The sequence below is a fragment of the Abramis brama genome, assembly GCF_963993115.1.
Source record: "Abramis brama genome assembly, chromosome: 11".
In the NCBI taxonomy this organism is placed as follows: Eukaryota; Metazoa; Chordata; class Actinopteri; order Cypriniformes; family Leuciscidae; genus Abramis; species Abramis brama.
Genome location: NC_139973.1, coordinates 33,024,253 through 33,050,793, shown reverse-complemented (window position 1 = coordinate 33,050,793; position 26,541 = coordinate 33,024,253). Strand labels below are relative to the sequence as shown.

Here is a 26,541-nt window from a genome sequence, read left to right as displayed (position 1 = left end):
CGTTTATTTGTTTCTATAAGTGTATTAAAATTAGAAAGTATAAAATTTAAAATTAGAATTAATTTAGATTCATTTGACACTATTTACCCCTTTTTGATTATAATTTTTTTATGTACAATAAAAGTAAAAGCTGAAGATTTTTGTGGAGCATCATTCATCAATGCTTCTTTTTCCACTCCAACGTTCCAATAATTCCTGCGCACTAAAAGCTGCACGGATATTTGCTTACCCCACAAATAGGCCCATCTATGTAAACGATTAATCAACAAGTAGAATTGATCATGACATTCTCACCTTATAAAAAACAAGAAAAAAAGAAAAGAAAAATATCGCTGATCCAATGTTGAGCTACAGTGAATGACTGATCTACTTGATGCACAAATTCATACCCTGATAACGAGGTTGACTGGCAAAAGTATTTTATGTATTTTGAAAATACAAAAATACGCACCTTAAATGAATTTAAATACAAATTACATTTGATTTTTACACAGGGGCGGTTCTAAGGTCAGTGGATATTCGGGGCTTTAGCCCAAACTAAAATTGGGTATTTTTATTTAAAGGAATTAATTAATTATAAACGTGATTTAAGGGGAAAAAAAGAAAAAGAAAGGCTTATTGTATTAGTGAAATAATTGTAACCATCTGAAAATAATATTTTATTTTTAATTATGCATGCATTCTCTCTAAATGAATCAAGGGAATTATAGCATATTTTCAATTAAAAAGGCAAAATTTAATAAATAAATAAAGTTGAGTAATTTGCGTCACCGTATACTGTCGGTAGTTGAACATTTCTATTGTAAAACAGTCAAATATTAAATGTTTATCTACTTACATTTTATCAGGCATTCGTTCACTTCTTTAATCATTTTGACATTGATGAGCTAGATGTCAAACTCAGTTCCTGGAAGGCCACAGCCCTACAGAGTTTTGTTCCAACCCTGCTTCAACACACACTCACCTGCAGTTTTCAAATAATTGCAGTGAATCTCTTATTTGCATCTTAAAGGTTGTATCAGTGATTTCAGGCCCCCCCCCCCAAAAAAGATCACATTCATCTAATCTTTCCAAACAATCCGCTAGCTGCCCGCCCCATAAGCAGGCCGTCCAAAAAACTTGTCTCTGTAGGCAGCCTAGGCTCTGAGATCTGCACACAAAAACAATTGGTTTCACCAACCACTCAAAACCAAAACAAATAGTGTTCCAACCAATCACCGACAGGGGGTGGGTGTTGTGAGGTTTTGAGCCATAGACTGTAAAAAATAGGTTTTGAGCCAGTTTCTTCTTCAGCTCCGACTTCGCGTGCAGCCGTGCACGAGCACAAAACCACACAACACCCACCCCCTGTCGGTGATTGGTTGGAACACTATTTGTTTTGGTCTCTGTCGTGTTCATGTTGTTCTTCCTCGTCGAAACAGTTTGTTCAGTTGTACCCTACAGTACATGAACAGAAGATGTGATCACTGATGTGGTGTAGCTTTTTCTCAACCAGAGGAAAAAGTCTCAACATCCCATCGTCAGGCGTTCTGCAGACCTGGTCTGAAAGTAAAACAAAAAACACAAACCATTCAAATGAAGTTGTTTAATGGACAGTCGGGTCAGCTTATGTTCTGCGTTATTTAAAGCAGTGATGGTTTACTCTGGCCCTCAGCGTCCACTGTCCTGCAGATTTAGCTAGATGGCTGCGTTGACTCTGGATTTAATAAAGCACAGTGGACCAAAGTCCTCTTTTCTGATAAGAGCAAATTTTGCATCTCATTTGGAAACCAAGGTCCCAGAGTCTGGAGGAAGAATGGAGAGGCACACAATCCAAGATGCTTGAAGTCCAGTGTGTTTCCACAGTCTGTGTTGGTTTGGGGAGCCATGTCATCGGCTGGTGTTGGTCCACTGCGCTGTCCACTCAACGCAGCCGTCTACCAGGACATTCTCAGAGCACTTCATGCTTCCTTCAGCAGACAAGCTTTATGGAGATGCTGACTTCATTTTCCAGCAGGATTTGCACCTGCCCACACTGCCAAAAGAACCAAAACCTGGTTCAATGACCATGGTATCACTGTGTAATTACTGTGTGATTTCATGTAATATTCAAATTTTTTGAAATCCTGTTTTCGTGGGTTTTATGAGCTGGAAGCCCAAATTATGTACAAATAAACAACTAAATACTTGAAATCGTTTAAGTTGTGGGCCCTGAATCTATAATCTATGGAAGTTTAACGTTTTGAATGGAATTATGGAAATAAATAAACTTTTCCATGATATTCTAATTTTTTGGAAAGGGTCTGTATATATACAGTGGGTACGGAAAGTGTTCATACCCCCGGTAAATATGATCAAAAATGGCTGTAAAAAATAAATCTTTCATTCAAAAAATTTGACCTTTCGTTCAAAAAATTGGAAAAATTCTAACCTTTCATTGAAGTAAAAGAATTCAAATTGGGGGGGAAATCACATTATGAAATAAATGTTTTTCTCCAAAACACGTTGGCCACAATTATTCATACAGCTCTGAGTCTTCTCCTATAATGCCTGATGAGTTTGGAGAACACCTGACAAGAGATCAGCGATCATTCCTTCATACAGAATCTCTCCAGATCCTTCAGATTCCCAGATCCATGTTGGTGCTTCTTCTCTTCAGTTCACTCCACTCATCATGGCAGATGCTTTTTGTGCTCCGAAACACATTTTTGTGTTGATTTTGATGTTTGTTTTGGATTGTTGTCCTGATGGAAGATCCAACCACGGCCCATTATAAGATTTCTAGCAGAAGCCGCCCGGTTTTGATTTTTTTATCCGTTGATATTTGATAGAATCCACGATGCCATGTATCTGAATAAGAAGTCCAGGACCTCCAGCAGAAAAATAGGCCCACAACATTAAAGATCCAGTGGTATATTAAATTGTACACATGGGGTACTTTTTATCCTTGTGTGCACCAAACCCATCTAGCGTGTTTGCTGCCAAAAAGCTCTTTTTTTAGTTTCATCTGACCACAGAACCCTGTGTTTGAAGTTCCAGTCGTGTCTGACAACTGAATATGCTGGAGTTTGTTTTTAGATGAGCGAGGAGCATTTTTCTTGAAACCCTCCCAAACAACATGTGGGGATGTAGGGGTTGTTTGATTTTTTTTTTCTTAAAAGAGCTGTTGAGTTTGATATTGTAGAGATCTTTAAAAAAAAAAGGACCAAGTAATCCTGCAAGACAGAAAGGAAGGTAATTTTAATACATTACTTGCAAATAGTCAGCTTATATATAACTGTAGGATATTTTTTCTGTAAAGAGTGTTGCATAATTAAATGTTAAAAGCATTTTTATGTTATAAGTTCACTAATATGTGGGGGCATTTCTATGAATAAAATCTTTAATAGCAAGCAATAATCATATGAAAATGATTTACATGCAAACGGGACAGTTATCAGCAGTGTAACTGATCTGATTATGACAAAATAATCGAGTATCTGATGTCATGTGACAAGTAAGATAAGCTTTTCCACCCCTGCAAACAGAGGTAGGTTATGAGTTGTGGAGAGACATCATGTATCACTGGAACATAAACAGACGGGGACCAATTTGTAATAATTGTAATAAATACAATGCAATTAATATCAACTTTCTGACAGTGTGTGGGACATCCGACTACTTTCCAAGAAGGGGCGCAACTGATTTACAAATATCGCAATAAATATGTACAGGAATTGAGGCAGTAGCCAATGACAGCACTAAGAGTAAAAGCTGCAGGATTGTGTACGAGTATACAAATATGTACGAGTATCGTACGAATTTGACAACTTGTTAAATCTTGTGAATTATTAAGACTTTCAGACTATGTTCGTACTGATTGGGCTATGGGTTTTGTGAGAAAAGGTTTAAGAAACAACAAATGCTTGATAAAATGTTTGATTTAGGGTTCAAACCAACACATACATACCATTGCGAATATCTGCCTTTGCAGCTGTCCGTCTCCTCCGTTTACTTGTCCTCAAACAATAATAGTCCGAAAGGTCCTTTTGGTCTTTTCAGCTGAAAAAAGAGAAAATATCATTATGTATAATATATAGGATTATTTAAAGGAAAAAGTACTGATTTGCCTTACAAACATGGGATGTTACATTAAAGCATTAAAAGCACGGCAAGTGTTGTGGTTAATATGCATTTACAACAAATATCACTTTAAAACTACCAATACTGGGGAAAAAGCATGGTAAGTTTTGTGATTACTGTCCTGTACTACACCAATCACAGCAAAACTAAGGTTACTGAGGTTTAAAGCATGGTAAATGTTGTGGTTACTGTCCTTTTACCACACCTGTCACAGTAAAACTAGGGTTACTGTGGTAAAAGCATGGTAAGTGTTGTGGTTAATGTGCATTTACAATAAGTATCACATTAAAACTACCAATAGTGTGGTAAAAGCATGGTAAGTTTTGTGATTACTGTCTTTTTACTACACTTACCACAGTAAAACTAATGTTAATGTGGTAAAAGCATGGTAAGTGTTGTTCGTACTGTGCTTCTACTACAAATACAACTTTGGAACTAATTGTACTACTTTTAATCTGATATGAATATGATTAACTGATTTAAGGTCTTTAGGCCTATAGCACGTCATGTGACGTGTTTATCACCGTTTTGAATTAGAAAAAGCAATAAAACGCAAAGCCTCCGTGGAGATGACACATATAATGCAGTGACTGATCGCGAGCTAATCTGATTAATATCGACAAACAGAAAATACATTATATCACACATTATTAGGACAGCGTATTTACTACTTACCAACATCTAACACACGTGAACTGATGCCAAATATCGCGATGTGTTCGGAACGAGACTTCTTCAGCGCGATTTCCTACTGATAAAATTAAATAAAACAACAACAACAAAAAACTTTAGCCCACTATTCGTTTTTTTTGTTTTTGCACACAAAAAGTATTCTCGTCGCTTGATAAACTTAAGATTGAGCCACTGTAGTCACTTGGACTATATTAACGATGTGTTTAATGTCACATATGCACTGCAAAGATGGATTTTCATTTAATGATTTAATTTGACTGGTAACAGTGGTAATTATTCTAATAGAATTTAGTCTTTTCTCTCTGTTTTGCATGCGTCATCATAAGCATTATTGTTATTATTATTATTTATTTATTTAATTCATTTTTTGCCTCTGTCACAGTGTATTCTTACGGAGCCCCTAAAGGGACGTGGTGGTGGAAAAAAATTTTTAGGATGGGAGATTTTTTTTTCCAAATCTTTTGCGTTCCCTCGCAAAACTTTTGCGTTCCCCCGAGAAACTTTGCGTTCCCACGCAAAATTTTTCCGTTCCCTCGCAAAGTTATTTGCGTTCCCACGCAAAACTTTTGCGTTCCCACGCAAAACCTGTTTTGAGCTCGGACAGACACTTCCTGTTTAATGTCCCGCTGGCAGTGTTTCAGAGCTCCGTACGTTAATGGAGCGTTTCATAGTGTTTGAACTTGGACTCAAATATAAATAAGAAATGCGGTCAGTGCTTAACTAAAGGAGTTCAGTGAAGTTGGCAATATTCACATAGGCTATTCGAACTTCCCTATTCTTGAGCTAAACGTTGTTAAAACACAAACGACACCTATTTACAATCACAGTAACCCAGACAACGAGCTACAACCCGATTCTCATCAAAACAAGCTTTATAATATAGGCTAAATTGATCTCTATGAGCAGGCGTTTGAGAGACTAGTTCAAAGGGACCGTCTGCAAAGTGCAATATAACCCAAAAAAAGACTACAGCATCAACTCAAAGTCAAAAATACAAAAATAGTCATTAACTTCAATGTTACAAACTGTAGTGCCACCCAATTCAGTTTACACATCAATGGTGACCCACTGGTCATACTACACTGCTTTTGCACATTTTATATTATGAAAAATATTCAATAACTTCACTGTAACACACCAAATTTAGTTCACACATGGCACATCACTGCTCTAATGTTGGTTATAGGCCTACAACAATTAGTTTGGGAAGTAATTGCACATAAAAAATAAGTAGGCCTATTCTTTACACAAATTATATTGGTAGCCTACTGTATACGCAGCTTTTGCATTATATTTGTTTACTGAATTTGATGGCATTACACTGTACACTGTGTGTAGCCTACACTTCACACACAGTGTGAAGTTATTTAATATTTTTTTCTAAAAAGGGTGAAGTTATTGCTTTTATTTCATCATAAATAATCATAAAAATTATGCATTTTTTATCAAACTAAGTAATGTAGTATAACCAGCAGGAGAGCAGTGATGTGTGAACTGAATTTGGTGACAGTTCTGCACATTTTATATTATTAAACATATTCAATAGCTTCACAGTTCAGCGCCTCGCGGCATCTTTCAGAGCGGGCGCCCGCGCCCCCCTCAAAAGATTCCAGAAGATGTTGGGTCTTATGGCCTCAGCATCAGCAGTTCTCCAGCTCGGATTACTGCTAATGCGCCCTCTCCAACGCTGGCTAAACAGCCGTGTACCAGCTCACGCGTGGCGCTCCGGCAACTTACTGATCAAGGCGAGTCGCGGCTGCATCAAAGCCCTGACTCCCTGGAAAGCTGTCGACTGGTACCAGTCGGGCGTGAGTTTAGGTGTGATTTCAAGGAGAAAGGTGGTCACGACAGACGCCTCCAACTTAGGTTGGGGAGCCCTTCTCTGGCCTTTGGTCGAGCCCAGAGAAGCGCCTACACATAAACTGTCTGGAGATGAGGGCGGTCGCTCTAGCACTCAAAGCCTTGCTCCCGTACCTGAAAGGCGATCACGTCCTAGTCCGAACGGACAGTATGACAGTGGTGGCTTACATAAACCGCCAAGGCGGCCTCAGGTCAAACACCGCTCAAAACCGCTCTTTTACTGGCGCTCGCTTGCAGAGCTGTCCTTAGGCTGAGACATGGCCATGGGTATATTCCTAAAGTGCTCTCTACCCCCGTCAGAACACAGGTTATTTCCCTGACAGCTCTCTCCTCACCAGAGGACGAAAGAGACGCGAATTTACTCTGTAAATACTTAGTACTAGTATTTATTGAATACATACTAGTATCTAATAGGTACTAGTATCTAAAAAATAAGTACTAGTACCTAATTAATAACTACTAGTATCTAATATATATGTACTAATCACAATTGTAATACATACTAGTCAGAACTGAATAGTTGATATCTGAATGACAGATCCCCATAGAAGTCAATGGCAAAAAAAATAATAAATTTGTTACTAGTATCTAATGAATAAGTACTAGTCACTATTGGAATAAGTAGCCTACTAGTATCTAATGAATAAGTACTAGTATCTATTTAATAAGTACTAGTATCTAATAATAAGTACTAGTAACTAATGAATAAGTACTAGTATCTAATAAATAAGAACTAGTATCTAATGAATAAGTACTAGTAACTAATGAATAAGTACTAGTATCTAATAAATAAGAACTAGTATCTAATGAATAAGTACTAGTATCTAATAAATAAGAACTAGTATCTAATGAATAAGTACTAGTATCTTTAAAAAGGTACTAGTACCTAAAGAATAAGCACTAGTATCTAAAGAATAGGCACTAGTACCTAAAGAATAAGCACTAGTACCTAATGAATAAGTACTAGTACTTAATGGAATAGATACTAGTATCTAAAAAATAAGTTCTAGTAGCATGAAAATAGATAGTCGGTTGAAATGATTAAATGTTAAACGGCTTGCCATACTTGTATCGCCATCAAGCGGTGATACGTATCATCTACTGTTTATAAGCTTGTTGCTATAGAAACATCAGATTCAACGTAGCAACACCGGATTCAAGATCGCGCTTCTAATATAAAAGTTTCAGAGTGCCAGCCAACGAATTTATGATACGTCTACAGTCTTAATTATTCATGGAAAAAGTTCGCTAATAATATAAGCGCATTTTTGAACGAAATTGATTTAATAATGTTCCGGAAAACAATGTGGAGGAAAGCAGTGAGTGATGCGGTCATCTCACACCAACATCGAGCACTGAACACTACTATTTTCATCCTCAAAGAGTTTGGACCGATTGGATTTCTACTGAAAGAGGAGGGGGGTAGCAAAAATTATAAAGTAAGTTTGTACTGATTTTTGTTTCATACATTTTTAGTATATTTTGTGCAATTTAATGATGTTATTTCATATCTAAGGTGTGCTTGGGAGATCCACACACGTGTACCTGCCCTATCTTCCAGAAAGAGAAAGATCTTTGCACACACATCTGCTGGTAAGTTAAATAAATGCTTGGGGTTGAAAAGTGTTTCTTCAACAATGGGCACTTTTAAGCTGTGGACATTTAGAAAGTAAACTATTTGTTAAAACACACTTTTCACATTCTGTCACATGCTAGTTTAATTTGTTTACTAAGAAATTCCAACATTTATCTCATAAGAATTTGTATCATTCACTGAACATTTCCACTACAGTGACAGTCATTTCCACCACAACTGAAATGATGGTTTGCATTGTACTAGAAATTACATTTTAAACAACTTTGTTTTGCTAAAGCGAACAGTTAGCTTTTGTGTAACTTAAGTACACACAATTACTAATATTTTCACACTATGCATAACTTGACAGCTTGATTAGAAAAATATTCTGGACACAATGAAAAATATTCTGTTTGCTAGTAAAAATATGACACAATTACAAATATTCAGACACATTATGTCTATCATATTTCATCACACATCACATGTCTCATATTTCATATCCACCATGCTTTTCATTGGCACTGTCGACTCCTTAGTAACTTTTAATTTAAAATAATAATAAAAAAATATTCTCACAATACATATTGGAATGGTATTGTTTCTTTAGATCGATAGATTGTTTAAAATTATGGAATTTGAAATGAAAGTCAAGGAGACAACAACAAATACATGAAACATCTATAGGCTACATGAAAGGCCTTCATAATATGAAATTAAATTTGTTAGTTTTAATAAAAATCAACCCATTGGACAGAAAAGTGCTCATTGTTGAAGAATCACATACACCGTTTGCATATTGAGACATAATCTTACCTTACCTTACATCAACATTTTATTTTAGGATTTTAATGCGTAAATTCCGACTACCAGGAGATCACGAATGTAAGTAGACCATTTTTTCCCCCAAAGTGTTATCACTCAATGCAACCCTTTCCAGTAGGATCCTCCAAACAGTTGTACATAAAGGCACATACTACTTGTACATTAATGTTTGAGCTATAACTGTCTGTCTGGTCACTTGTTCTGTTTCAGACTGTTTTCAGTACGGTCTTGCGGAGAGACAAATCCTAGAGTTGTTGCAAGGGCTTTATGTGACCAAAACTACATCCTCTAATGAAAGGGAGAACTCAGCAGACCTTTCATGTCCTGAGCCTTGTGAGGAAGATGGAGGAATCAGACAGAAAGATGTAGAGAAAGATGATATATGTCCAATCTGTCAAGAAGAACTTTTGCTGAAAAAATTGCCTGTGACCTATTGCAAGTAAGAGGTTTTTATTTAATCCAGAAATCAAGATTATTCAGGAAATTAAGTGGATACTTTCTAAATATATTTATGAATTTCATGGTAAATACTGTATTAACTATGAAGTAAATATGTTTTAGTGATGAAACTTTTGAAATCAATGAATTTTTTAACATAGAAATGTATTATAAATATTGTATTGTTTCCATCTTTAAAGCCAAATGCATCACATGTTTCCATTTTAACCCAAAAAGCTAGTACTGATCCTTACTGACACGCAATTTCTATGTTGCGGTTTGTGACTGGTTGCGTTGTAATTATGTGTCATTGTAAAGGTTCAGCTGTGGAAACAACATCCACATTTCCTGTATGAAGGTATGGGCTGATCACCAAACAAAGAGAGACCCATGTGCCCTGCTTAAGTGTCCACTCTGTAGAGAAGACTTCGGCACTTTTAAGCAGCTAATTGAACAGGTACATCATTACAAGACCCAGTCACTTAAATAACTCATTACTATCTATTGTTTAAAGCTGCAGTCCGTAGTTTTTCCTCTGTCGCCATCTCTGTTCGAAATCTGCAATTGCAGTTATTTGCGGAATTGCACGGCACAGCGCAAATTAATCCAATGTTTTGAGGAGAATGTGCGGCTGTCGGTCACCGTGCCGGTGTGGATACTGTAATTCGGAATCACAGATTCTACTTTTTGGAAGTATGACCAACATTAGAATTTTCACCAAAAATGTCATCTGAACAAGTCAGTAACATCCACTTTTGTTCTGACCAACTAAGGGGGAAAAAGCATTGCAGTAAATCACGCTGATTAAATCGCTTATCATATCACGTCAAACCGTGCAAATTATACTTTGTTCTCAAATTGTTAATGTTAACAACATCATACTACAAATGACTACATTTAATGCCCTTCCGATATTTATCCTTGTTTTCGCATGGGCCCTGTTGCAGTCTCTTTTTTTCTGTAGCCACTCCAAAGTCTGAAGTCTTTTGCGTTTTACAACGTGTGAATCTCCAGTTGTCGTTTAAACCTTTCTGGATCCGCCATCAAATTGATAAGTTTAGTTATATCAAGTGCTGAGAGAAAAGGCTATAAATCTCCACCTCCAACATCCTCACACTCAATATAGCCTACTGGCCGAGACACCTTCTTTATGTGTACCGATGTGACGTAATGACGCAAAGACTTGCTCGAATTTCCCGCGGAAATCCACCAGTAACACTGGAATTAAAAACATTATTACAAGCTTACCGTTTAGAATCGAGCTAAGGCAAGCAGATAGTTTTGAACACTGGCTGGTTATGTACTTGTCAAAAATTTATTTTGGATAATTTTTAACCCAAAAAAGTTACGGACTGCAGCTTTAAGCTTAAATCATCTTGGGTTTAACTATTATTTTTGACAGGTGAAAAATGCAGGTGAACTGTTAACCTACTATGAGAGGGACTGTCTGGACAAACATCTGGGTGTTATGTGTAACATCTGCAGGGCCTGTCCAATCATCGGCAAATGTTTCAAGTAGGCAACCATTACATAGCATTGACAAATCAGTGCAGACTTACAATACTAAAGTCTGAGGTTGGTAGGATTTTTTAAACGTTTTTAAAAGAAGTCTGTTATGCTAGAAGGATGCATTTATGTATTGATGTTAAATATTATTACCATTTAAAATAACTGTCCTCTTTTTAATATATTTCAAATTTTAAATGGGAAATCTTAATTTTTATCAGCCATGTACTCCAGTCTTCAGTGTCACATGATCCTTCAGAAATCATTGTATGTTGCTCAAGTAACATTTTAATTTATTATTATTATTTTATTATAATCATTCTTGTGTTATATTATTACATTCTTGGGTTACACTTTATTTGAAGGTGATATAGTTACATTGTACTTAGTCAAATAAGTACTGAGTAATATTATTTAACTACATGTACTTACTATAGAGTTACTTTAGGGTTTGGTTTTGGGTTAGTTACCTGTAATTATGAATAATTTACTGTTATTATAATAGCAAGTACATGTAGTAACGTGTCACTACGTCACCTTAAAATAAAGTGTTACCTATTTTTGTATTATAATATTCTTGTGCAAATCATGATACATTTTTACAGGATACTTTGATAAATAAAAAGTTCTTCAAAAGAATAGATTTATTTGAAATAGAATTTTGTATTTCTATCAGATTTGCATCAATGTAAAAGTCGTTACTGTCACTTTTGATCAATTTAATGCATCCTTGGTGAATAAAGGTATTAGTATTTATTCATGTTACTTTTTCTTTTTTTTACTTTTTACTTTTGAACAGTGTACAATGTATTTATCCTGATTCTGTCTAATGCTAGATTCTGTGTCTGATGTTCGTTCACAGGTGCACAGAGTGCAGTTATTTCCACCTGTGTGAGGACTGCTTTAAGAGAAGAGTCCATCCAAAACATTACTTCATAGTTCGAATGGTGAGTTTTTGTACAAGGTTTGTGTTTCACATGACATGTGAAACATGATGATGCCATTCATAACTACAGAAAGTAGTTATTAGTAGCATCTATTAGAAAATAGCTTACATATGGAACTTTCAGACAGGTGCATCTCAATCAGCACTCTAGCTCGCTAGGTCGTGAATCAGTATCGGGTTAACAAAATAGTCTTCCTTTTTTCATTACAATTGTGCAGAAAAGATGTCAGCCATGGCAGACAGCAGAACCTCACGACTCTGAAGAAACACAGAAAATGGAAAACCATTTAATGGGTAGTAGGTTCGTCTGCCCATTCATGGCTTCTGTTCAGTTTTTTTATTTTTAATTGCTAACTGAATTTCTATGCATATATATATATATATATATATATATATATATATATATATATATATATATATATATAATTTCTATATATCTGAATTTATCCAGACACATTGCTCTATTTTACTTTACAGCTCCAGCAGCATATCTGGGGTGACATGTGATATAGTCCCGAACTATGTAATAAAAAGTTTGCCGATGATAAGGGTTCGGAAAGAGTCCAGATTTCTGTATCCAGGTGCTCAATGTAGAATCTGCCTCTCAAGATTTCAACTGGGTCAGCATGTCAGAACCCTTCCCTGCAAACACAAGGTAACACATTTTCAAGTTCAACTCATTTAAGGTGGGTTGAATGCTGATAAAGCTGGCCATTAGGAACTCATTTTAAAGTCTTTGATTTTTTTCTACAAAATTACTCACACTCATGGTCTTTCCAAACTCGCATGACTTTCTTATAAATAAGACAAACTGTTAGCTAAATAATTTTACATAGTGCAAGATAATTATTATCTATTTTTCTCTCTTTCCTGAACCTGAACCAGTTCCATACTGGCTGTATTGATCCAGTGCTCCGAAAGTCGAACTGCTGCCCACTGGACTGGCATGTCATCTACAATCCTCTTACATGGAATCCAAGAACAGAAAGATCTCTGGCTCCATCTAGTGATGTTCAGAGCAAGCGTACCGATGAACAGCTCTCTGAGTTCTTTCTACCTGGTATTGGTTTGCAGGTAAAGAAAGGTAGTTCTCCATCTCTGATGAGAACAGTGACATCTGAACCATCTGTGTGCAGTCCTTCTTCAGTGGATTCACTCACTCAGGGGTTTCGGGGCCTCTGCATCAATAGTTCCCACATAGAACCATATACCAGAACGTCCACCATGAAACACAATCATACAAAAGAAAAGAGTTCTCTTCATAGGAGCTTTTCAGGAGCCATAGCTGCACCGGCTGAGAGGAGAGTATCCTTTCCAAATAGTCCTTCAACAGTCAGTCTAACTTTGAATGTCCAGTCAGCATTGCCCAGAACACAGAATGACCAGCAAAGACTCATTGTGGGCATTAATGGTCCATTTATCATGACACCAGCTTACGGCAGGATCAGACCACTGAGGAAAGATCCCTTAAGGCAGAGACCTAGGCCAGACAGGCTAGATATGAAGGATCTTCATCTCTAGATGACAAACAGTCATGTCAAAGCTATACTTATGAGAAAACAAGAGCAAAGTGAATTGGTATGCAATAAAAAAATAATGGTAGTATGTTGCTCATGGCATGGGTGTTAGGAATAGCACTACTGGGTAGCAAGAAATCCAAAGCACTCACATGTGTAATATTAAAAAGCTTTTATTAAACTACGGCTAAAAACAGAGAAGCACCCAGAGGGAGGCTCAGGTATCTGTTTTTAATTTTATAGCTATAGTATTAGTATGGGCTTTTTAATATATTATAGTCCACATGAGTGCCTTATACTTCATGTTTAATAAAATCAAGAATGTTCTGATTAAGTATGTTTGGATTTCTTGTGTTTAGTTGAACAGTCACTGAATTACAGAATCCTTCAATCCTCGACCTCTGCTGAAAACAGGCAAAGATTTCAGATAAATATTTACTTGAGAAATGAGCCATTTTTACATTTTACATAAAAGACAATAATTGTATTATTGCCTCATATTTATTATTTGAATGTTTATTTATATTGTTTAAAAAAGCTAAAATAAAATGGTTTATTCGGTAACACTTTATTTTACAGTGTCCTTGTTACATAGGTTACATGTACTTACTATAGTAATAACAATAAATTATGCAAAATTACATGCAACTACTAACCCTCAACCAAATCCTATTCCTACCCAAACCCTATAGTAAGAACATGTAATACTATACAGTACTTAAATATATAATTACACTGTGACAATGACACCTTAAAATAACGTGTAACCCATTATTCTTATCAGTTCTGGGTACATAAAACTCGCAAGTATTTTTGGTCAAGTACCTTTATTAAATGTGCACAAAAAGGCAGATTACAAGTTTTACTGAAAAGCATCCAGGAATGGCTCTTGAGCCATTTAAACCAGTGTGTTGAGAAATTGTTAAAACATATTACAATTATTGAAATAATAAATGCTACAATACATAAATTACTTTAAAAACATCCAGCTGACACAATGCAATTTTCTCTCCTCGGTCATACATTTAAAATGTAAGTTTCCTTTCTCGGTTCAAATTTGCTGCCTGACAACAACAAACTAGTGTCTTATTGCAACTGTTGGTGAGAATCAAACAGTTACAATTAATTGTCTAAAATAATAAAGCTACAAAAGCTCCAACACATTCAATACATGAGTTGATAATCATGTTGTCAATTTGTGAAGAAATATTTCATACACAAAACACATTAGCACAAGAAACATCTTAATATGCTAGGTTCATGACCTGTACAGCTGTGCTTCAGCATTGGACTTGGTAAGGTAAGCCATAACCCGAGACATATTTTTCGATGTTTTTGGGTACTACATTCTTACACATTAAAACATTGAATGGTAAAAGCATCACAATGGACAGCATGCAAATGTGACTAGCAAGAATACAATAAGTACAGTGCGTCAAAACGGCAAATTACCTTAAAGGCCCGTGCTCCCTCAAAACAACTCTTAGCAACACACTGGCGCATGTTCTGAATTGTAGAATATATAGTGCTTAGCTTAATAGCTTATGATAACAGTGCTCAGTTTTTCCACAATTTATTTCATAATTGTTTATGACACTGTGTGGCAGTTCCTTGCATTACATTGAACTGAATTGAAGAACAAAAATGTATTCCAAGCAAGCCAAGAGAGCCAAACTGATTGCATTTAAATCAGTTTTGCAGACTCACTATAAGAGCATTGTGGGTACAAGCATTTAAACATTAATGTTTAAAAATACTTAGATATATATAGATATATGTACATACTTTTACAGTGCACTTTTGAAGGTAAACAAATATGTTCTTTCAAAGATGTTTGTAAAAACATTGTAGTGTGGTTGCGAAATTGTGTACAAATGAACTGCTGACAAAATGCTGGATACAGCATAGCCACAGGAATCGACTTTGAGCTACGGCAGGTAAGACAGGCATTTTTGTTTTGTTCATTCTTCCTGATGTTAATATTATAAGGCAGTTTGATCAAAACCATTTTCAGACACCAAAAATCTACAGCTACACACACAGGTTATTCAGTTAGCGTTTCGTGTGCGGTCTCTCCTCCCTCACATGTCGAGATGTTTTCTTGTCAGGCTTCTTGTCTCGAACCTTCCGCAGTCTCCGTGGTGGAGGGGTAGATTTGGACTCACTGGAAGTGTCCCCTGCATCCCTGTCCTCCGGGATGTTGGGAATGGCTGCACTACTGCCTTCCAGGGTGTTCCTCAGGGACGTGTCCTCAGGACTCCCAATTTCACTGCTGCTCAAGTCCTGCTCTTGATTTCCACTTATTTTAGCCAAGCTAGCGCTCGAGGGTTCCTCGCTTTTCCGCAGAGGCTGCTGCAGCAGCTCGTTCATGTCCACTCCAGAGTCCAAGCTTGTGTCATTGCTGCTGCCTGGACGATGTCTGCCCTGAAGCTCGATCACAGAGTGACGAACCTGGGCTGCTGGTTTACCATCAAGAGACACAAACCAAGCCCGGGGCGGGTGAATGGACGGCTTTCCCTTGGTGAGCTCAAGCAAGGTTTGCTCTGATATACCCTGGAGTTCCCCCCGAAAAGGCCCCATTCTAGCTGCTTCGTTCAAAGTTCCTGGGACAGATACGGATTCCAGGAGATGATTGTAGCGGCCCCACAGCCCGGGGTTAGCGGCAGCGCCCTGCACTCCTTCCAGAGCCTGCTGCTCATCGCCGTCTTGCTGGGGAACTTTAGGCAACGTCTGAGTGAAACTGTCTTTCAAGTTCCGCTCTGTCTGAGCTCCATGTTCCATACCATTCCGCGGGAAAGTGGCAGATCTGCTTCCAGAAGGGTCAGCTTGTCCCTGGGAATTAAACAGCTCTGGGGCCTGTACAATAGCCAGAGGCTGGTTGTAGATGTGGAACAGCTTGTCTTTGAAAACTAAATTCTCTGCACCACCCTGGTGTGAGCCATTCTGTTCCAATTTTTCCCGAAGCTTGGCCACTTCATCACTATTGATGTAGAGATTAGACATTGGGGCTCTGAGGCTTTCTAATCCCACAGCTCCAATGTTCTCATACAGATTGCCCACCGGCCTTCCAACGTTTTCCACATAAATGTTGTAGTTGGCTTGGTGTCGTGGAGAGTCTGATGCATCATGGCCGATGCCTCTTGCAGCCAGTGAATAAGACCGGTCCCCATTGTGAAAGAAAAGTTCTTGAACCTCATCAGAGCTGGTGGAAGTGGTCTGGTCTTTCTTCAATACAGTGAGCCTGGTGGAATTCCATCGCTTTCTTCCGACCTCATTGTTTAAATCTCTGTAAAATGAGACACATATTTTGATAGTTGCCCTTTAATAATAATGAGTTGAAAAATGCCTTTAGTTCACTGAAATGAACAGGTTAAGATGAAATAAGTCCTGCACTGTTGTATTTATAAGAAAGTGATACAATGATATTTGCATGAGTTAATAAACTCTTACCTGCAGTGAAATACAATCACAGATAAAAATCCGATGACTATCACAAGAGTTCCTCCCAAGATACCCAAAAGAAGGTATGTGTGGTAGGAAATGAAATCCATTGAGCTTGCAAGCCCCATAAAACCTAGATTTAAACAACATAATCTGTTTAAAGGGCTGCATATTAACAGAAGTCTGGACGATTTTGATTTTAGTGTTAAAGGTATGAAACTGAAATGCAACTTCATTCATAAATAGCAACAATATGGGCTGATGAGTGATACTTGACAATAATTATTTTAATTCAAAATCTTAAGTATGACTGATACTTACCTGATGATGGTGGTGGTGCAGCAATCCAGTTACCAAGTTGAGGTGCTACATAAATCCAGACTAGGCCGTTTTTCTTCATCTGAACAGTGCCTATACCTTTATTTACCCAGGTACCTGTGAGAACATATATCATTTAGTGCTTTTGGACACAATCCTTCCCCTCAACCCTTGTGACCATTATATGTTTTGCTTAAGGACAAAATGCTGATAGGTAATAGTCCCCACTTAAAGAAAACAATGAAAGATCTGAAACATGTTTTAAATTAGCATGATTGCAGTTTTTCATTCACCTATTGTCATGTCAAAGGTCCACGCAGGAAGTGAGTCGGAGGGTCGTAGGTGGGTGTGGTAGGGAAGTGGTACTGTTAGCTGAATGGGTCCTTTGACATCAACCTCCTTTCCATTAGACACTAACTGGGCACTGATCATAGCCAAGGGGCTTAACTTGACATTCCTATAACCTGTAATTGGTAATACAAAGATAACGGATTAATTTTAGAATCTGCAGAAAATAAATTGTTTTAAGGGTGTGTGGTCAAGGTCAAGGTCAAGGTAGCATTTATTGTCTCCCTTAGGAGAAATTTGTTTTAGATTAGGGAAACTGCTGCCACATCAAGACATAACACATATAACATACAACATATAAAATGAAAATATAAGTAAAACACATTTCAATCCCAAAATCCTACATCATAAAAACAGTACATATATCATGTATCATAACACAACACATCCCTCAGTTCCTGCCTCTTGTACCCTCTATTACCATTATTTATCCTCCTGCAGTTGCTCATTAATTAATTTAATAGACAACGGTAAAAATTAATATTTATATCGGTTACACTTGCATAATGTAACCCTGTATCACCAGAGTTCATCAGCGTATACTCAGGATACAACACATGCGAAGAGTCTAATAAAATCTTGTTGGCCTGCTGGATGGTGCAAAGCTCAAAAATATCCTGTAAAGAGCTAATTGTCTGTGTCCCCATGATTTTTCCTGCCACTCTCAACACGTTATTTATTTGGGCTCTTAATTTTACTGTTAAACTTCCGAACCAAACAATAATTCCATACCTTAAAACAGACTCAATCGTTGCTTTATAAAAAATTAACATGATATTACTGCTCACTCCAAACAATCGCAATCTCCGTAAAAAATAGTGGTCTAGAGCAATGTTTCTCAACTCTGTTCCTCAGGTCCAAGGGTTTTTCATGTTTTTCCCAAAGCTTTGCCACTTCATAGACATTCTAATCTCATAGATCCAATGTTCTTGTACAGATTGTACATAACATTTTCCACATAAATGATGTAGTTAGCTTGAGAGTCTGATGCATCATGGCTGATGCCTCTTGCAGCCAGTGAATAAGAAACAATTATTAGCCATTATGAAAGAAAAGTTATTGAGCCTCTTCAGACCCACCTACCAGAATGTTTTAGATGTCTCACTACTTAAAAGGTAGGGTTGAATTTTGGAGCGGCTAGCAATAGTAAGCTAGCTTTGAAAGCATTAGATCCCACCCTTCCTTCAGAGCACTCCCCAAAGCCTCCTCCAAAACACATGAATGTGTACAGCCAGAGCAGATTCAGCAAAGCATTATAAGAGGCGACATTAAATTACCTTGTGTCTCAAAGCATATAAAATGACCATAACAATGAATGTAAACAACAGCTCTTACTTGTACCACCTGACTACTGCAGATTCATTTCGCCGTTGATAGTGTTGACACAGAAACGCGTAAATCGCAAAGCTCTGGGTAGAACGTCACAGGTTGCCATCTCCAAATTATTATTATAACATGGCGTGAACACAGCAGAAGCTTGTTGTTTTGGTTCAGGAGGAACTGTAAAAGGCAGCTGCTGTTCGTTTGCGGTGTTTGATTAATAATTGTCCACAATATTGCACAGCCGTTATGGAATGCGCTGATGTGTTGACGTCATCACGTCAGGTATGGAAATACAGTGCATACACTGACAGACAGGTAGGATGTTGTTTCACTGCATTCGGACTGAATGCAATGATTGGATGACAATTTTTTGTTCCAGAGACTTCCACAGAAGATATATGTATTTTTTTTTATATTTAGACCACTTCTATTATTGATTTATATCAGGATGTGAAGAGAGAGAATTGCCTTCCCTACCTTTAAAATACCTGATTCAATTCACCATCTTCTAAATGTTTAATAGGGAGAGAAATTTAAAAACATTCTGGTAGTTACGTTCTGAGGACTGGACTTGAGAAACACTGGACTACTAGAAAATCAATAATACGTGTAATATGTGTAAGGAATAATTGACGACAGGCCGTTGAATTATTATGATGCACACCCGAGGTGGTAATGCAGTCACGACGCGAAGCGGAGTGGCCGTTACACCTCAGGTGTGCATTATTTTTCTAATAATTCAACGGCCTGAAGTCAATTATTCCGCTTATACTACAGTTACCACACCTCGAAACATTGTTCAGATTATGTATTTCAAGACGTTTGTAAAGTATTTGTCATTAAAATGCTCTTGTATGTAGGACTAATTTCTTACGCATCTAATCCCATGCCTCTGTTGCTAATTCCAAAACGTAATTTTAGAGTTAGTAACGGAGGTTTGAGCCACTGATAGCAGACTACCCACGACACACGACTAGCTGACACATTCTCTGACTGTTTTCATCGACTGCAGCAGATTTTAAACACCGACTTTGAACACAGACTGAACGTGCTGAACACGCGTTTGGGCATGATCAGTCATAAGTATCAAATTACATTCATTATGCAGTTATTAATGCAGTTATTAGAGAGAGATGTTGCAATAATGAGACAGAAAAGCATGTGCGTCAATATTATTATTTATTTATTAATTCAATTCGTTTTAATTAATTCGTTCATTCTTTTTTTTTTCTTCATTATTGACAGATGACCGTAGACTATAGCCAAATAAATGAAACACAAAGCGCTTTTAACAAGTAGGCCTATCAATAATTATTTATTTGTTATATTATCTGCAATACAAATCCGTGCTGCAGGACTATCCATTTATTTAGCCTATATTCAGTTTAATTTTCTATTGATTATAGATCTCTATAGATTGATTATAGATTTCTATATACTTTATTTATTAAAATTAAACTGCATGTTTCTATTGATTGTGAAGCTAGACATTGAAAATTGCAGATCAAGCGCATGGGGCTAAATGCTTTTTCTTGTTATGAATTGTATCCTATTTTCCGTTATTACAGTTAACTACGCGAAGTGATATGGAACTGTAATGCGGTCAAGACCTGCCTGGAACTACTTTAGCTGTGCGTTTCCCTGAAAATAATGCACACCTTAGAACGTTCGTCAACCAATCAGATTCAAGCATTCAACGGCCCTGTAGTATAAGCCATCATATTTGATCTGGGTAACCAACCGGCCTGATATTGCCTAATCAATAATATGTTGTGATCAATAACATTAACTAATCAATACAGTATTGAGTCTAAACAATAATGGAGCTTGTAGAATTCATTGACTAAAACTGCCCTACAATATACTCCACTCACTTATTGATCCTTAACACCTCAATGAAACATACAGGATCAGCATTCACTCAAGAGATGTGACAAGGCAACTGGTTAAAGGAACACTATGCAGTTTCCGTTTTTCTCAAACAGCGACCCCTAGAGTCGCTGTGGAGTACTTGTATTTAACGTTACTGTCGTAAATACCACTCACGAAGACCGTCTCTGCACTCTTCCGACCGGGCTTTCTTCATTTTCTTCGTCGACTCTGCCATGATTCACGTCTGAAATGCGTGCTAGTGTCTTCCATAGAGGCTGCTTCATATGTTGTTGATGTAAGTGACGTCGTGCCGTAAAGCAAGTCGTGATTCTCGCGAGATTTGGCGGGGCGCCACCTCTCAAACCTGCATTGCTGGTTTGCTATAGGGATGATTCGCCCTATTACGAGTTTGTTTACCATCAAAATTATTTCGAAGCTGTTATATTAAGGTACAAATCTTGCATAGTGTGCCTTTAAATTATTATGCCAGATGCAATAGGTATTTTATCCTTTTTTTTTCAAAGTTCATCTTACCTCCTTTTCCGTTGATGTTTAGAGTAAAGAAATTCGAGTCTTTTTCTGTATGCAGGGCTGGAGCTGTCAAATAGGCTGACAACATGGAGATGGTAGTGTTCTCAGACAGTTTGAGGAGACTTTTGGGAAACTGGACACTCGGTTGAAATGACAGATCTGCAATACGTCAAGATAAATAAATAATATAACAGTGGAAATTTAGTGTCACAGTATCACTGCATTGATAGTAGTTGGTCTATGCAGTAAATATATGGAGGTACTAAATTAAATTATGGATTATACATTTTTTTACAGGTCTCAATTTCAAAATAGTTAAATGGATAGTAGGATCAAAAAATAGAATAAGAAATGGTTTAAATGACATACCAGATGTTTTTCGAGTTATCAACACAGTATCATCAAAGAGCCAGATGTTCCCTTGTGTTTGAGGGCGCAGAGACATCGTAATAACAGAAAAAACTAGGAAAAAACAAAAAACCGAACACTCAGACCTCATTTTAGTAGCCAGGTTTTTCACATTTAAATGACACTAGTTGAATTTCTCCATATGTTTGAATGTCATTTCTTTAGGGCTTCGGATGTTATACAACAAGACACATTGATTCACTACTTTCTTGCTGTCTGAGGTTTTTATTGAGCATATCTTGCAAAAATATTCATGGATTAAGATGAATCATATATAATTCAAACATATATCTCTTAATTATCCCACTGTTAAAGAAAATAATAAATTGTACAAAAAGTATGTTTCAAATCGTACTCCACTTATTTATGCTGTTTATAAATCAGCAAGAAATAAATATACAAGCTCAATTAGGTCTGCGAAAAAAAAGTATTTTAGTAATGCATTTCTTAAGTGTTCAAATAATGTTAAATCTACATGGAAAGTAGTGAATCAATTGCTTCAAAAAGAAAAGGTTACCAATGATTTACCCTCTGTTTTTCAGAATGGTGACGACTATTTAAGTAATCCAAAGGAAATAGCTGAACATTTTAATACATTTTTTGTCAGTATAGGTCCGAAATTAGCCAAGTTAATTTCAGATAGTGATGGAAATCCTTTGGATTTTATCCATCGGACATTTCCTGTTATGTCTTCATTCAAACCTATTGATGGCTATGAAGTAAGTGACATCATTGATCAGTTAAAACCAACCGCAGCGGGCCATGACAATATTTCAGCATACCTTGTTAAACAGGTGAAGCGATCCATTCTACAACCACTTTCTCATATTATGTCTTTGTCTCTAGAAACAGGAGTTGTGCCAGATGATTTCAAAGTTGCCAAAGTCCTTCCCTTGTTTAAAGCTGGTGATCCTTGTTGTTTTACTAATTATAGACCCATTTCTATTTTGCCATGTTTCTCTAAAATATTAGAAAAAATCATACATAAAAGGATAATTTCTCATTTAGATTCCTATATGATTCTTTATAACCACCAGTATGGCTTTCGAAAAAATCATTCAACTTATATGGCTCTACTTCATCTTATTGATAAGGTTATTTCTGCACTTGAAAATAATGAGTTTACCTGCAGTATATTTTTGGATTTTTCAAAAGCATTTGATACAATAAATCACAATATCCTCCTTGCTAAATTATACAAATATGGTTTCCAAGATATCACCTATAAATGGTTATCAAGTTATGTTTCAAATAGAGCACAGTTTGTTTCTTTTAAGGGTTATTTTTCCAATAAAGCTAAACTAAAATGTGGGGTCCCACAGGGGTCTATTCTTGGACCACTGTTGTTCCTCATTTATATAAATGATATGTTTAGTGTTTCGGATGTGCTTTCCCCCATCATGTTTGCGGATGATACAACCCTTGTTCTTTCACATTCACATTTTAGTACGTTAATGAGCAATGCAAATGTTGGCTTAGTTGCTTACACTGCTTGGTTCACGTTAAATAAATTATCTTTAAATATTAAGAAATGTAATTTTGTTATTTTCAGTGGCAAAAAAACATACAACAAAGAACTAGCGCAAATTAGAATTGGGCCTGCTGAGATGCTTCAGTTAACAACAACAACATTTTTAGGAGTTATCATTGATGAAGGTTTGAGTTGGAGAGGACACATAGACTATGTTTGTGGCAAAATTAACAAGTCAATTGGTATAATAAGGAGGATTAGCCATCTTGTTACTCCAAAATGTCTCCGTACCCTATATTACAGTTTAATTTATCCGTATTTGTCGTATTCTAACATGGTGTGGGGGAGCACATTTCCTACAAAGCTACATAAAATTTCAATTCTCCAGAAACGGTTTGTCAGGATAGCGGCTCGTTCAGGTTCCCACACATCTTCAGCTATGTTATTTAAGAAACTGAAGATTTTTTCAATTTTTGACATTAACACCTTCCAAATATGTGTTTTCATGTACAAATTATTTTCATCGGAAGGAAAGATTCCTGGTCAGTTCATGTTATACTTTAAAGCTAACTCAGCTGTTCATGCCCATAATACCAGGCAGGTAATGGATCTCCATCCTCCAAACTTTACCACATGTAGAGGCCAATTTTCAATAAGATTTAAAGGTACACAGTTATGGAATAGATTTTCTCATGTGGCGAGACAATGCACCTCAATAGAGAGCTTTAAAAGAGTTTTAAGAGGTCTGCTGATGAACTAGTTTGTGCATTTGGTTGATTCTATATTTTTCATTGTATTTTCATTTTACTGAGAAATGCTTGTTGTTTTATCACCAGTATTATCATGACATATTTTTTTTTTCTCTTTATTAATGTTTGCATGAGTTGTATTATATTGTGTTTGCATTCTTTGGTTATTTTTTTATCTTCCTTTGGTGGAGGCTTTAGATAAGCCATACTGGCTTTTTGCCTTCTCCGGCACTGTATATGCATCAGTATGTCCTTGGTGTTGTATTTTCTTTTAATTTGTGCAAAAAAAAAAAAAAAAAAATTAATACTGTATATACCTAAAAAAATTAATAATAATCTGATGACATCAAATCATATAAAATACACAATAAACTATTAATTTAGTAAATAACACTGCATCTTAGAGGCTATGAACTTACTGGGCATCTTGGTGGTTTTCCAAGGCAGCTGGGTGAGCACATAACCCTCCATGCTGGCCACCAGAGTGAGGGTCAGGCCAAGGCTGTATGGGACAGTGACCGTGACCTCTCCATTCTCCAAAGTCTGGCTGGAGTGAATCTGGGATCCATTCAAGAACACAGCCACCACAGCTCCTTTCAGGAACCTCTGGCTAGATGCATCTTTAACCCAAATCTTTAGTGTCAGGAGCGACTCTAGAGACAGAGATAAGGTCACGTTCAGTGGGAAACTGGGAGGAATGAATAAAAAATGTATATGGCATCGCTTGAATGGTAAATTTAGAGTCAATCCCCTGTAATATGAGTCAAAGATAAGATTTAAAGGAGTTTAAGGTTAACCATATACGCCAATGTTCATAAGTTCATTCGGATAACTGCTCAACGCATTAAAAACCAGTTCAGCCAAAAACTATAAAACTGGTTGGTGACAGCCTCTTAGCATTGAAATAGTAATGACCACTGGACCCACGGCTAAAAATAGATCAAAGTGCCAAATGCCGGATGAGCACATCAAAAGCCGAGACTTTAAAACCTTGAAGAACCTCTTGAAATGTCTCTATACTAAAAAAAAAAAAAAAAGTGAAGCTCACGGTCTAAGAGCCTGTTTTAGATGCCCAAAACACAAAAATATGACCAGGATGAAATAATGGCAGAACCAAACTGTTCAATCCATACCAACTATAACAGCTGGTATATAAATGTTAGTCAAATAAGGCAATGTAGCATAAATACTAACACAGAATTTTATAGGAAAAACCTTTGGACCACACAAGTCTTAACTTCGGTCCCTGATATTTAATAATGATAAATACATTTTTGATTTATGATGGATTTTACACTGTTACAAATCAGCATAAAGTTACAACCATGATCTGGTACTGAACAAAAAATCGAACAGGAAATGAAGTAGGCTACTGTAGCACAAGGTAACAATAACGGGATACAATATGGTGTAGCCTATTCTCTGTAGACCCATATGCGAATAGGTAAGACATGGCAGGGGCTTTCAAAACTGGAGTCTGCAGACATTTTTAAGGAAAGTGTCTCAGCTGAAGGAAATAATCCATTATTTATCGGCTTAAATATATCGGTTTTTATATAACGATACAACCAGAAATTAACATATATTGTCCAATACCGATATGGTGGTCGATATCTTGTATCCCTAAATTATTTAGTATTAATAATAATATTATAACATTAACGATTTATATCACATATTAAATTAACCTTAAAATATATAGCTGACATTGTAGGCTCCTTCACAACTTGAGGGTCTTGCCATCAAAAAGTTTGAAAACCCCTGACAGTAAACACCTAATGTATTTTATTATATGCCTACTATCTCAAACAGAAAGGTATTGGGTGATTCGGGCACTGTAATAATCTCGTCTTAAATCTTAAACCCAACAGTATATTCAAGATAAGCAGTGCAATGTAGCTCAACCATATCAGCTATTCAGCTCTTAAAAATGTGGAAATGGCTGTCCTATATATAAAATGCCTGAAATAGGTGGTTTTACTTCGAGTGGCCCTGATGAAGAGGCTTACAAATACTAGGTAATCCATGTGATAGGCCAATGTTATGAGACACCAAGCACATCGGTCAACAGCGCACCCATGTCCTTTGTTGTGATGAAACATCCCTATTCTTAGCAAGCACACACCGCATGCGGAGCTGATGGCGCAGCTGATGCTGTGGATGGAGATGATGCTGAAGATGAAACCAGCTGATGCCGTGACCGTTACCTGATGGCGGCACCGTCGCGTTCCCCTGTCCCTCGAGCGGGGACGTGTGTGTGTCGCTGGCATTGTCCTCCTCCGACAGCGAGGCGAGGCCGTGGGAGAGCACTCCACCCTCCGCTCTCCTAAAGTACCCATCCTCGCAGAAAATCAGCAGCGCGGCGAGGAGCAGACACCCCGAAAGATCTGGCATGGCGTCTCAGACATAACTGCACTCAATGACACGGAGAAGGAGAATGTTGTTGTTTTTCTGTCCTCGGGTGGATGTGTGTGTCACAGTCACATCATGCTTCTCGGGTGGACCGATGAATATCTGAGGGTGCGCAAGTGAGGTGCGCGTGTTGCGTCATAGCTCACGCGATGCCATCTGCTGGCTCAGTGTTTTTTTGGTCTTTGTTAAAGCTTACGCAACGTTTT

At 37.1% G+C, this 26,541-nt stretch overlaps 2 protein-coding genes across 2 annotated transcripts; one reads left to right on the top strand and one right to left on the bottom strand.

Moving 5' to 3' along the window:
• Positions 1–7,943: 7,943 nt before the first annotated feature.
• Positions 7,944–13,466, top strand: zswim2 (zinc finger, SWIM-type containing 2; the record flags this gene model as incomplete). The annotated part of the gene is made up of 10 exons (XM_084129898.1): positions 7,944–8,093; positions 8,171–8,247; positions 9,075–9,115; positions 9,266–9,494; positions 9,812–9,950; positions 10,896–11,008; positions 11,862–11,946; positions 12,164–12,246; positions 12,429–12,600; positions 12,831–13,466. The coding sequence occupies 10 exons, from the start codon at positions 7,944–7,946 to the stop codon at positions 13,464–13,466; spliced, it is 1,725 nt and encodes a 574-aa protein (XP_083986024.1).
• An 806-nt stretch (positions 13,467–14,272) lies between these two features.
• Positions 14,273–26,451, bottom strand: fam171b (family with sequence similarity 171 member B). Its single transcript, XM_084129329.1, has 8 exons — positions 26,131–26,451; positions 24,343–24,576; positions 21,665–21,757; positions 21,299–21,454; positions 17,515–17,685; positions 17,225–17,338; positions 16,913–17,036; positions 14,273–16,748 (listed from the first exon to the last, which is right to left on the bottom strand). The coding sequence occupies exons 1-8, from the start codon at positions 26,315–26,317 to the stop codon at positions 15,515–15,517; spliced, it is 2,313 nt and encodes a 770-aa protein (XP_083985455.1). The 5' UTR covers positions 26,318–26,451; the 3' UTR covers positions 14,273–15,514.
• Between the last annotated feature and the right edge of the window lie 90 nt (positions 26,452–26,541).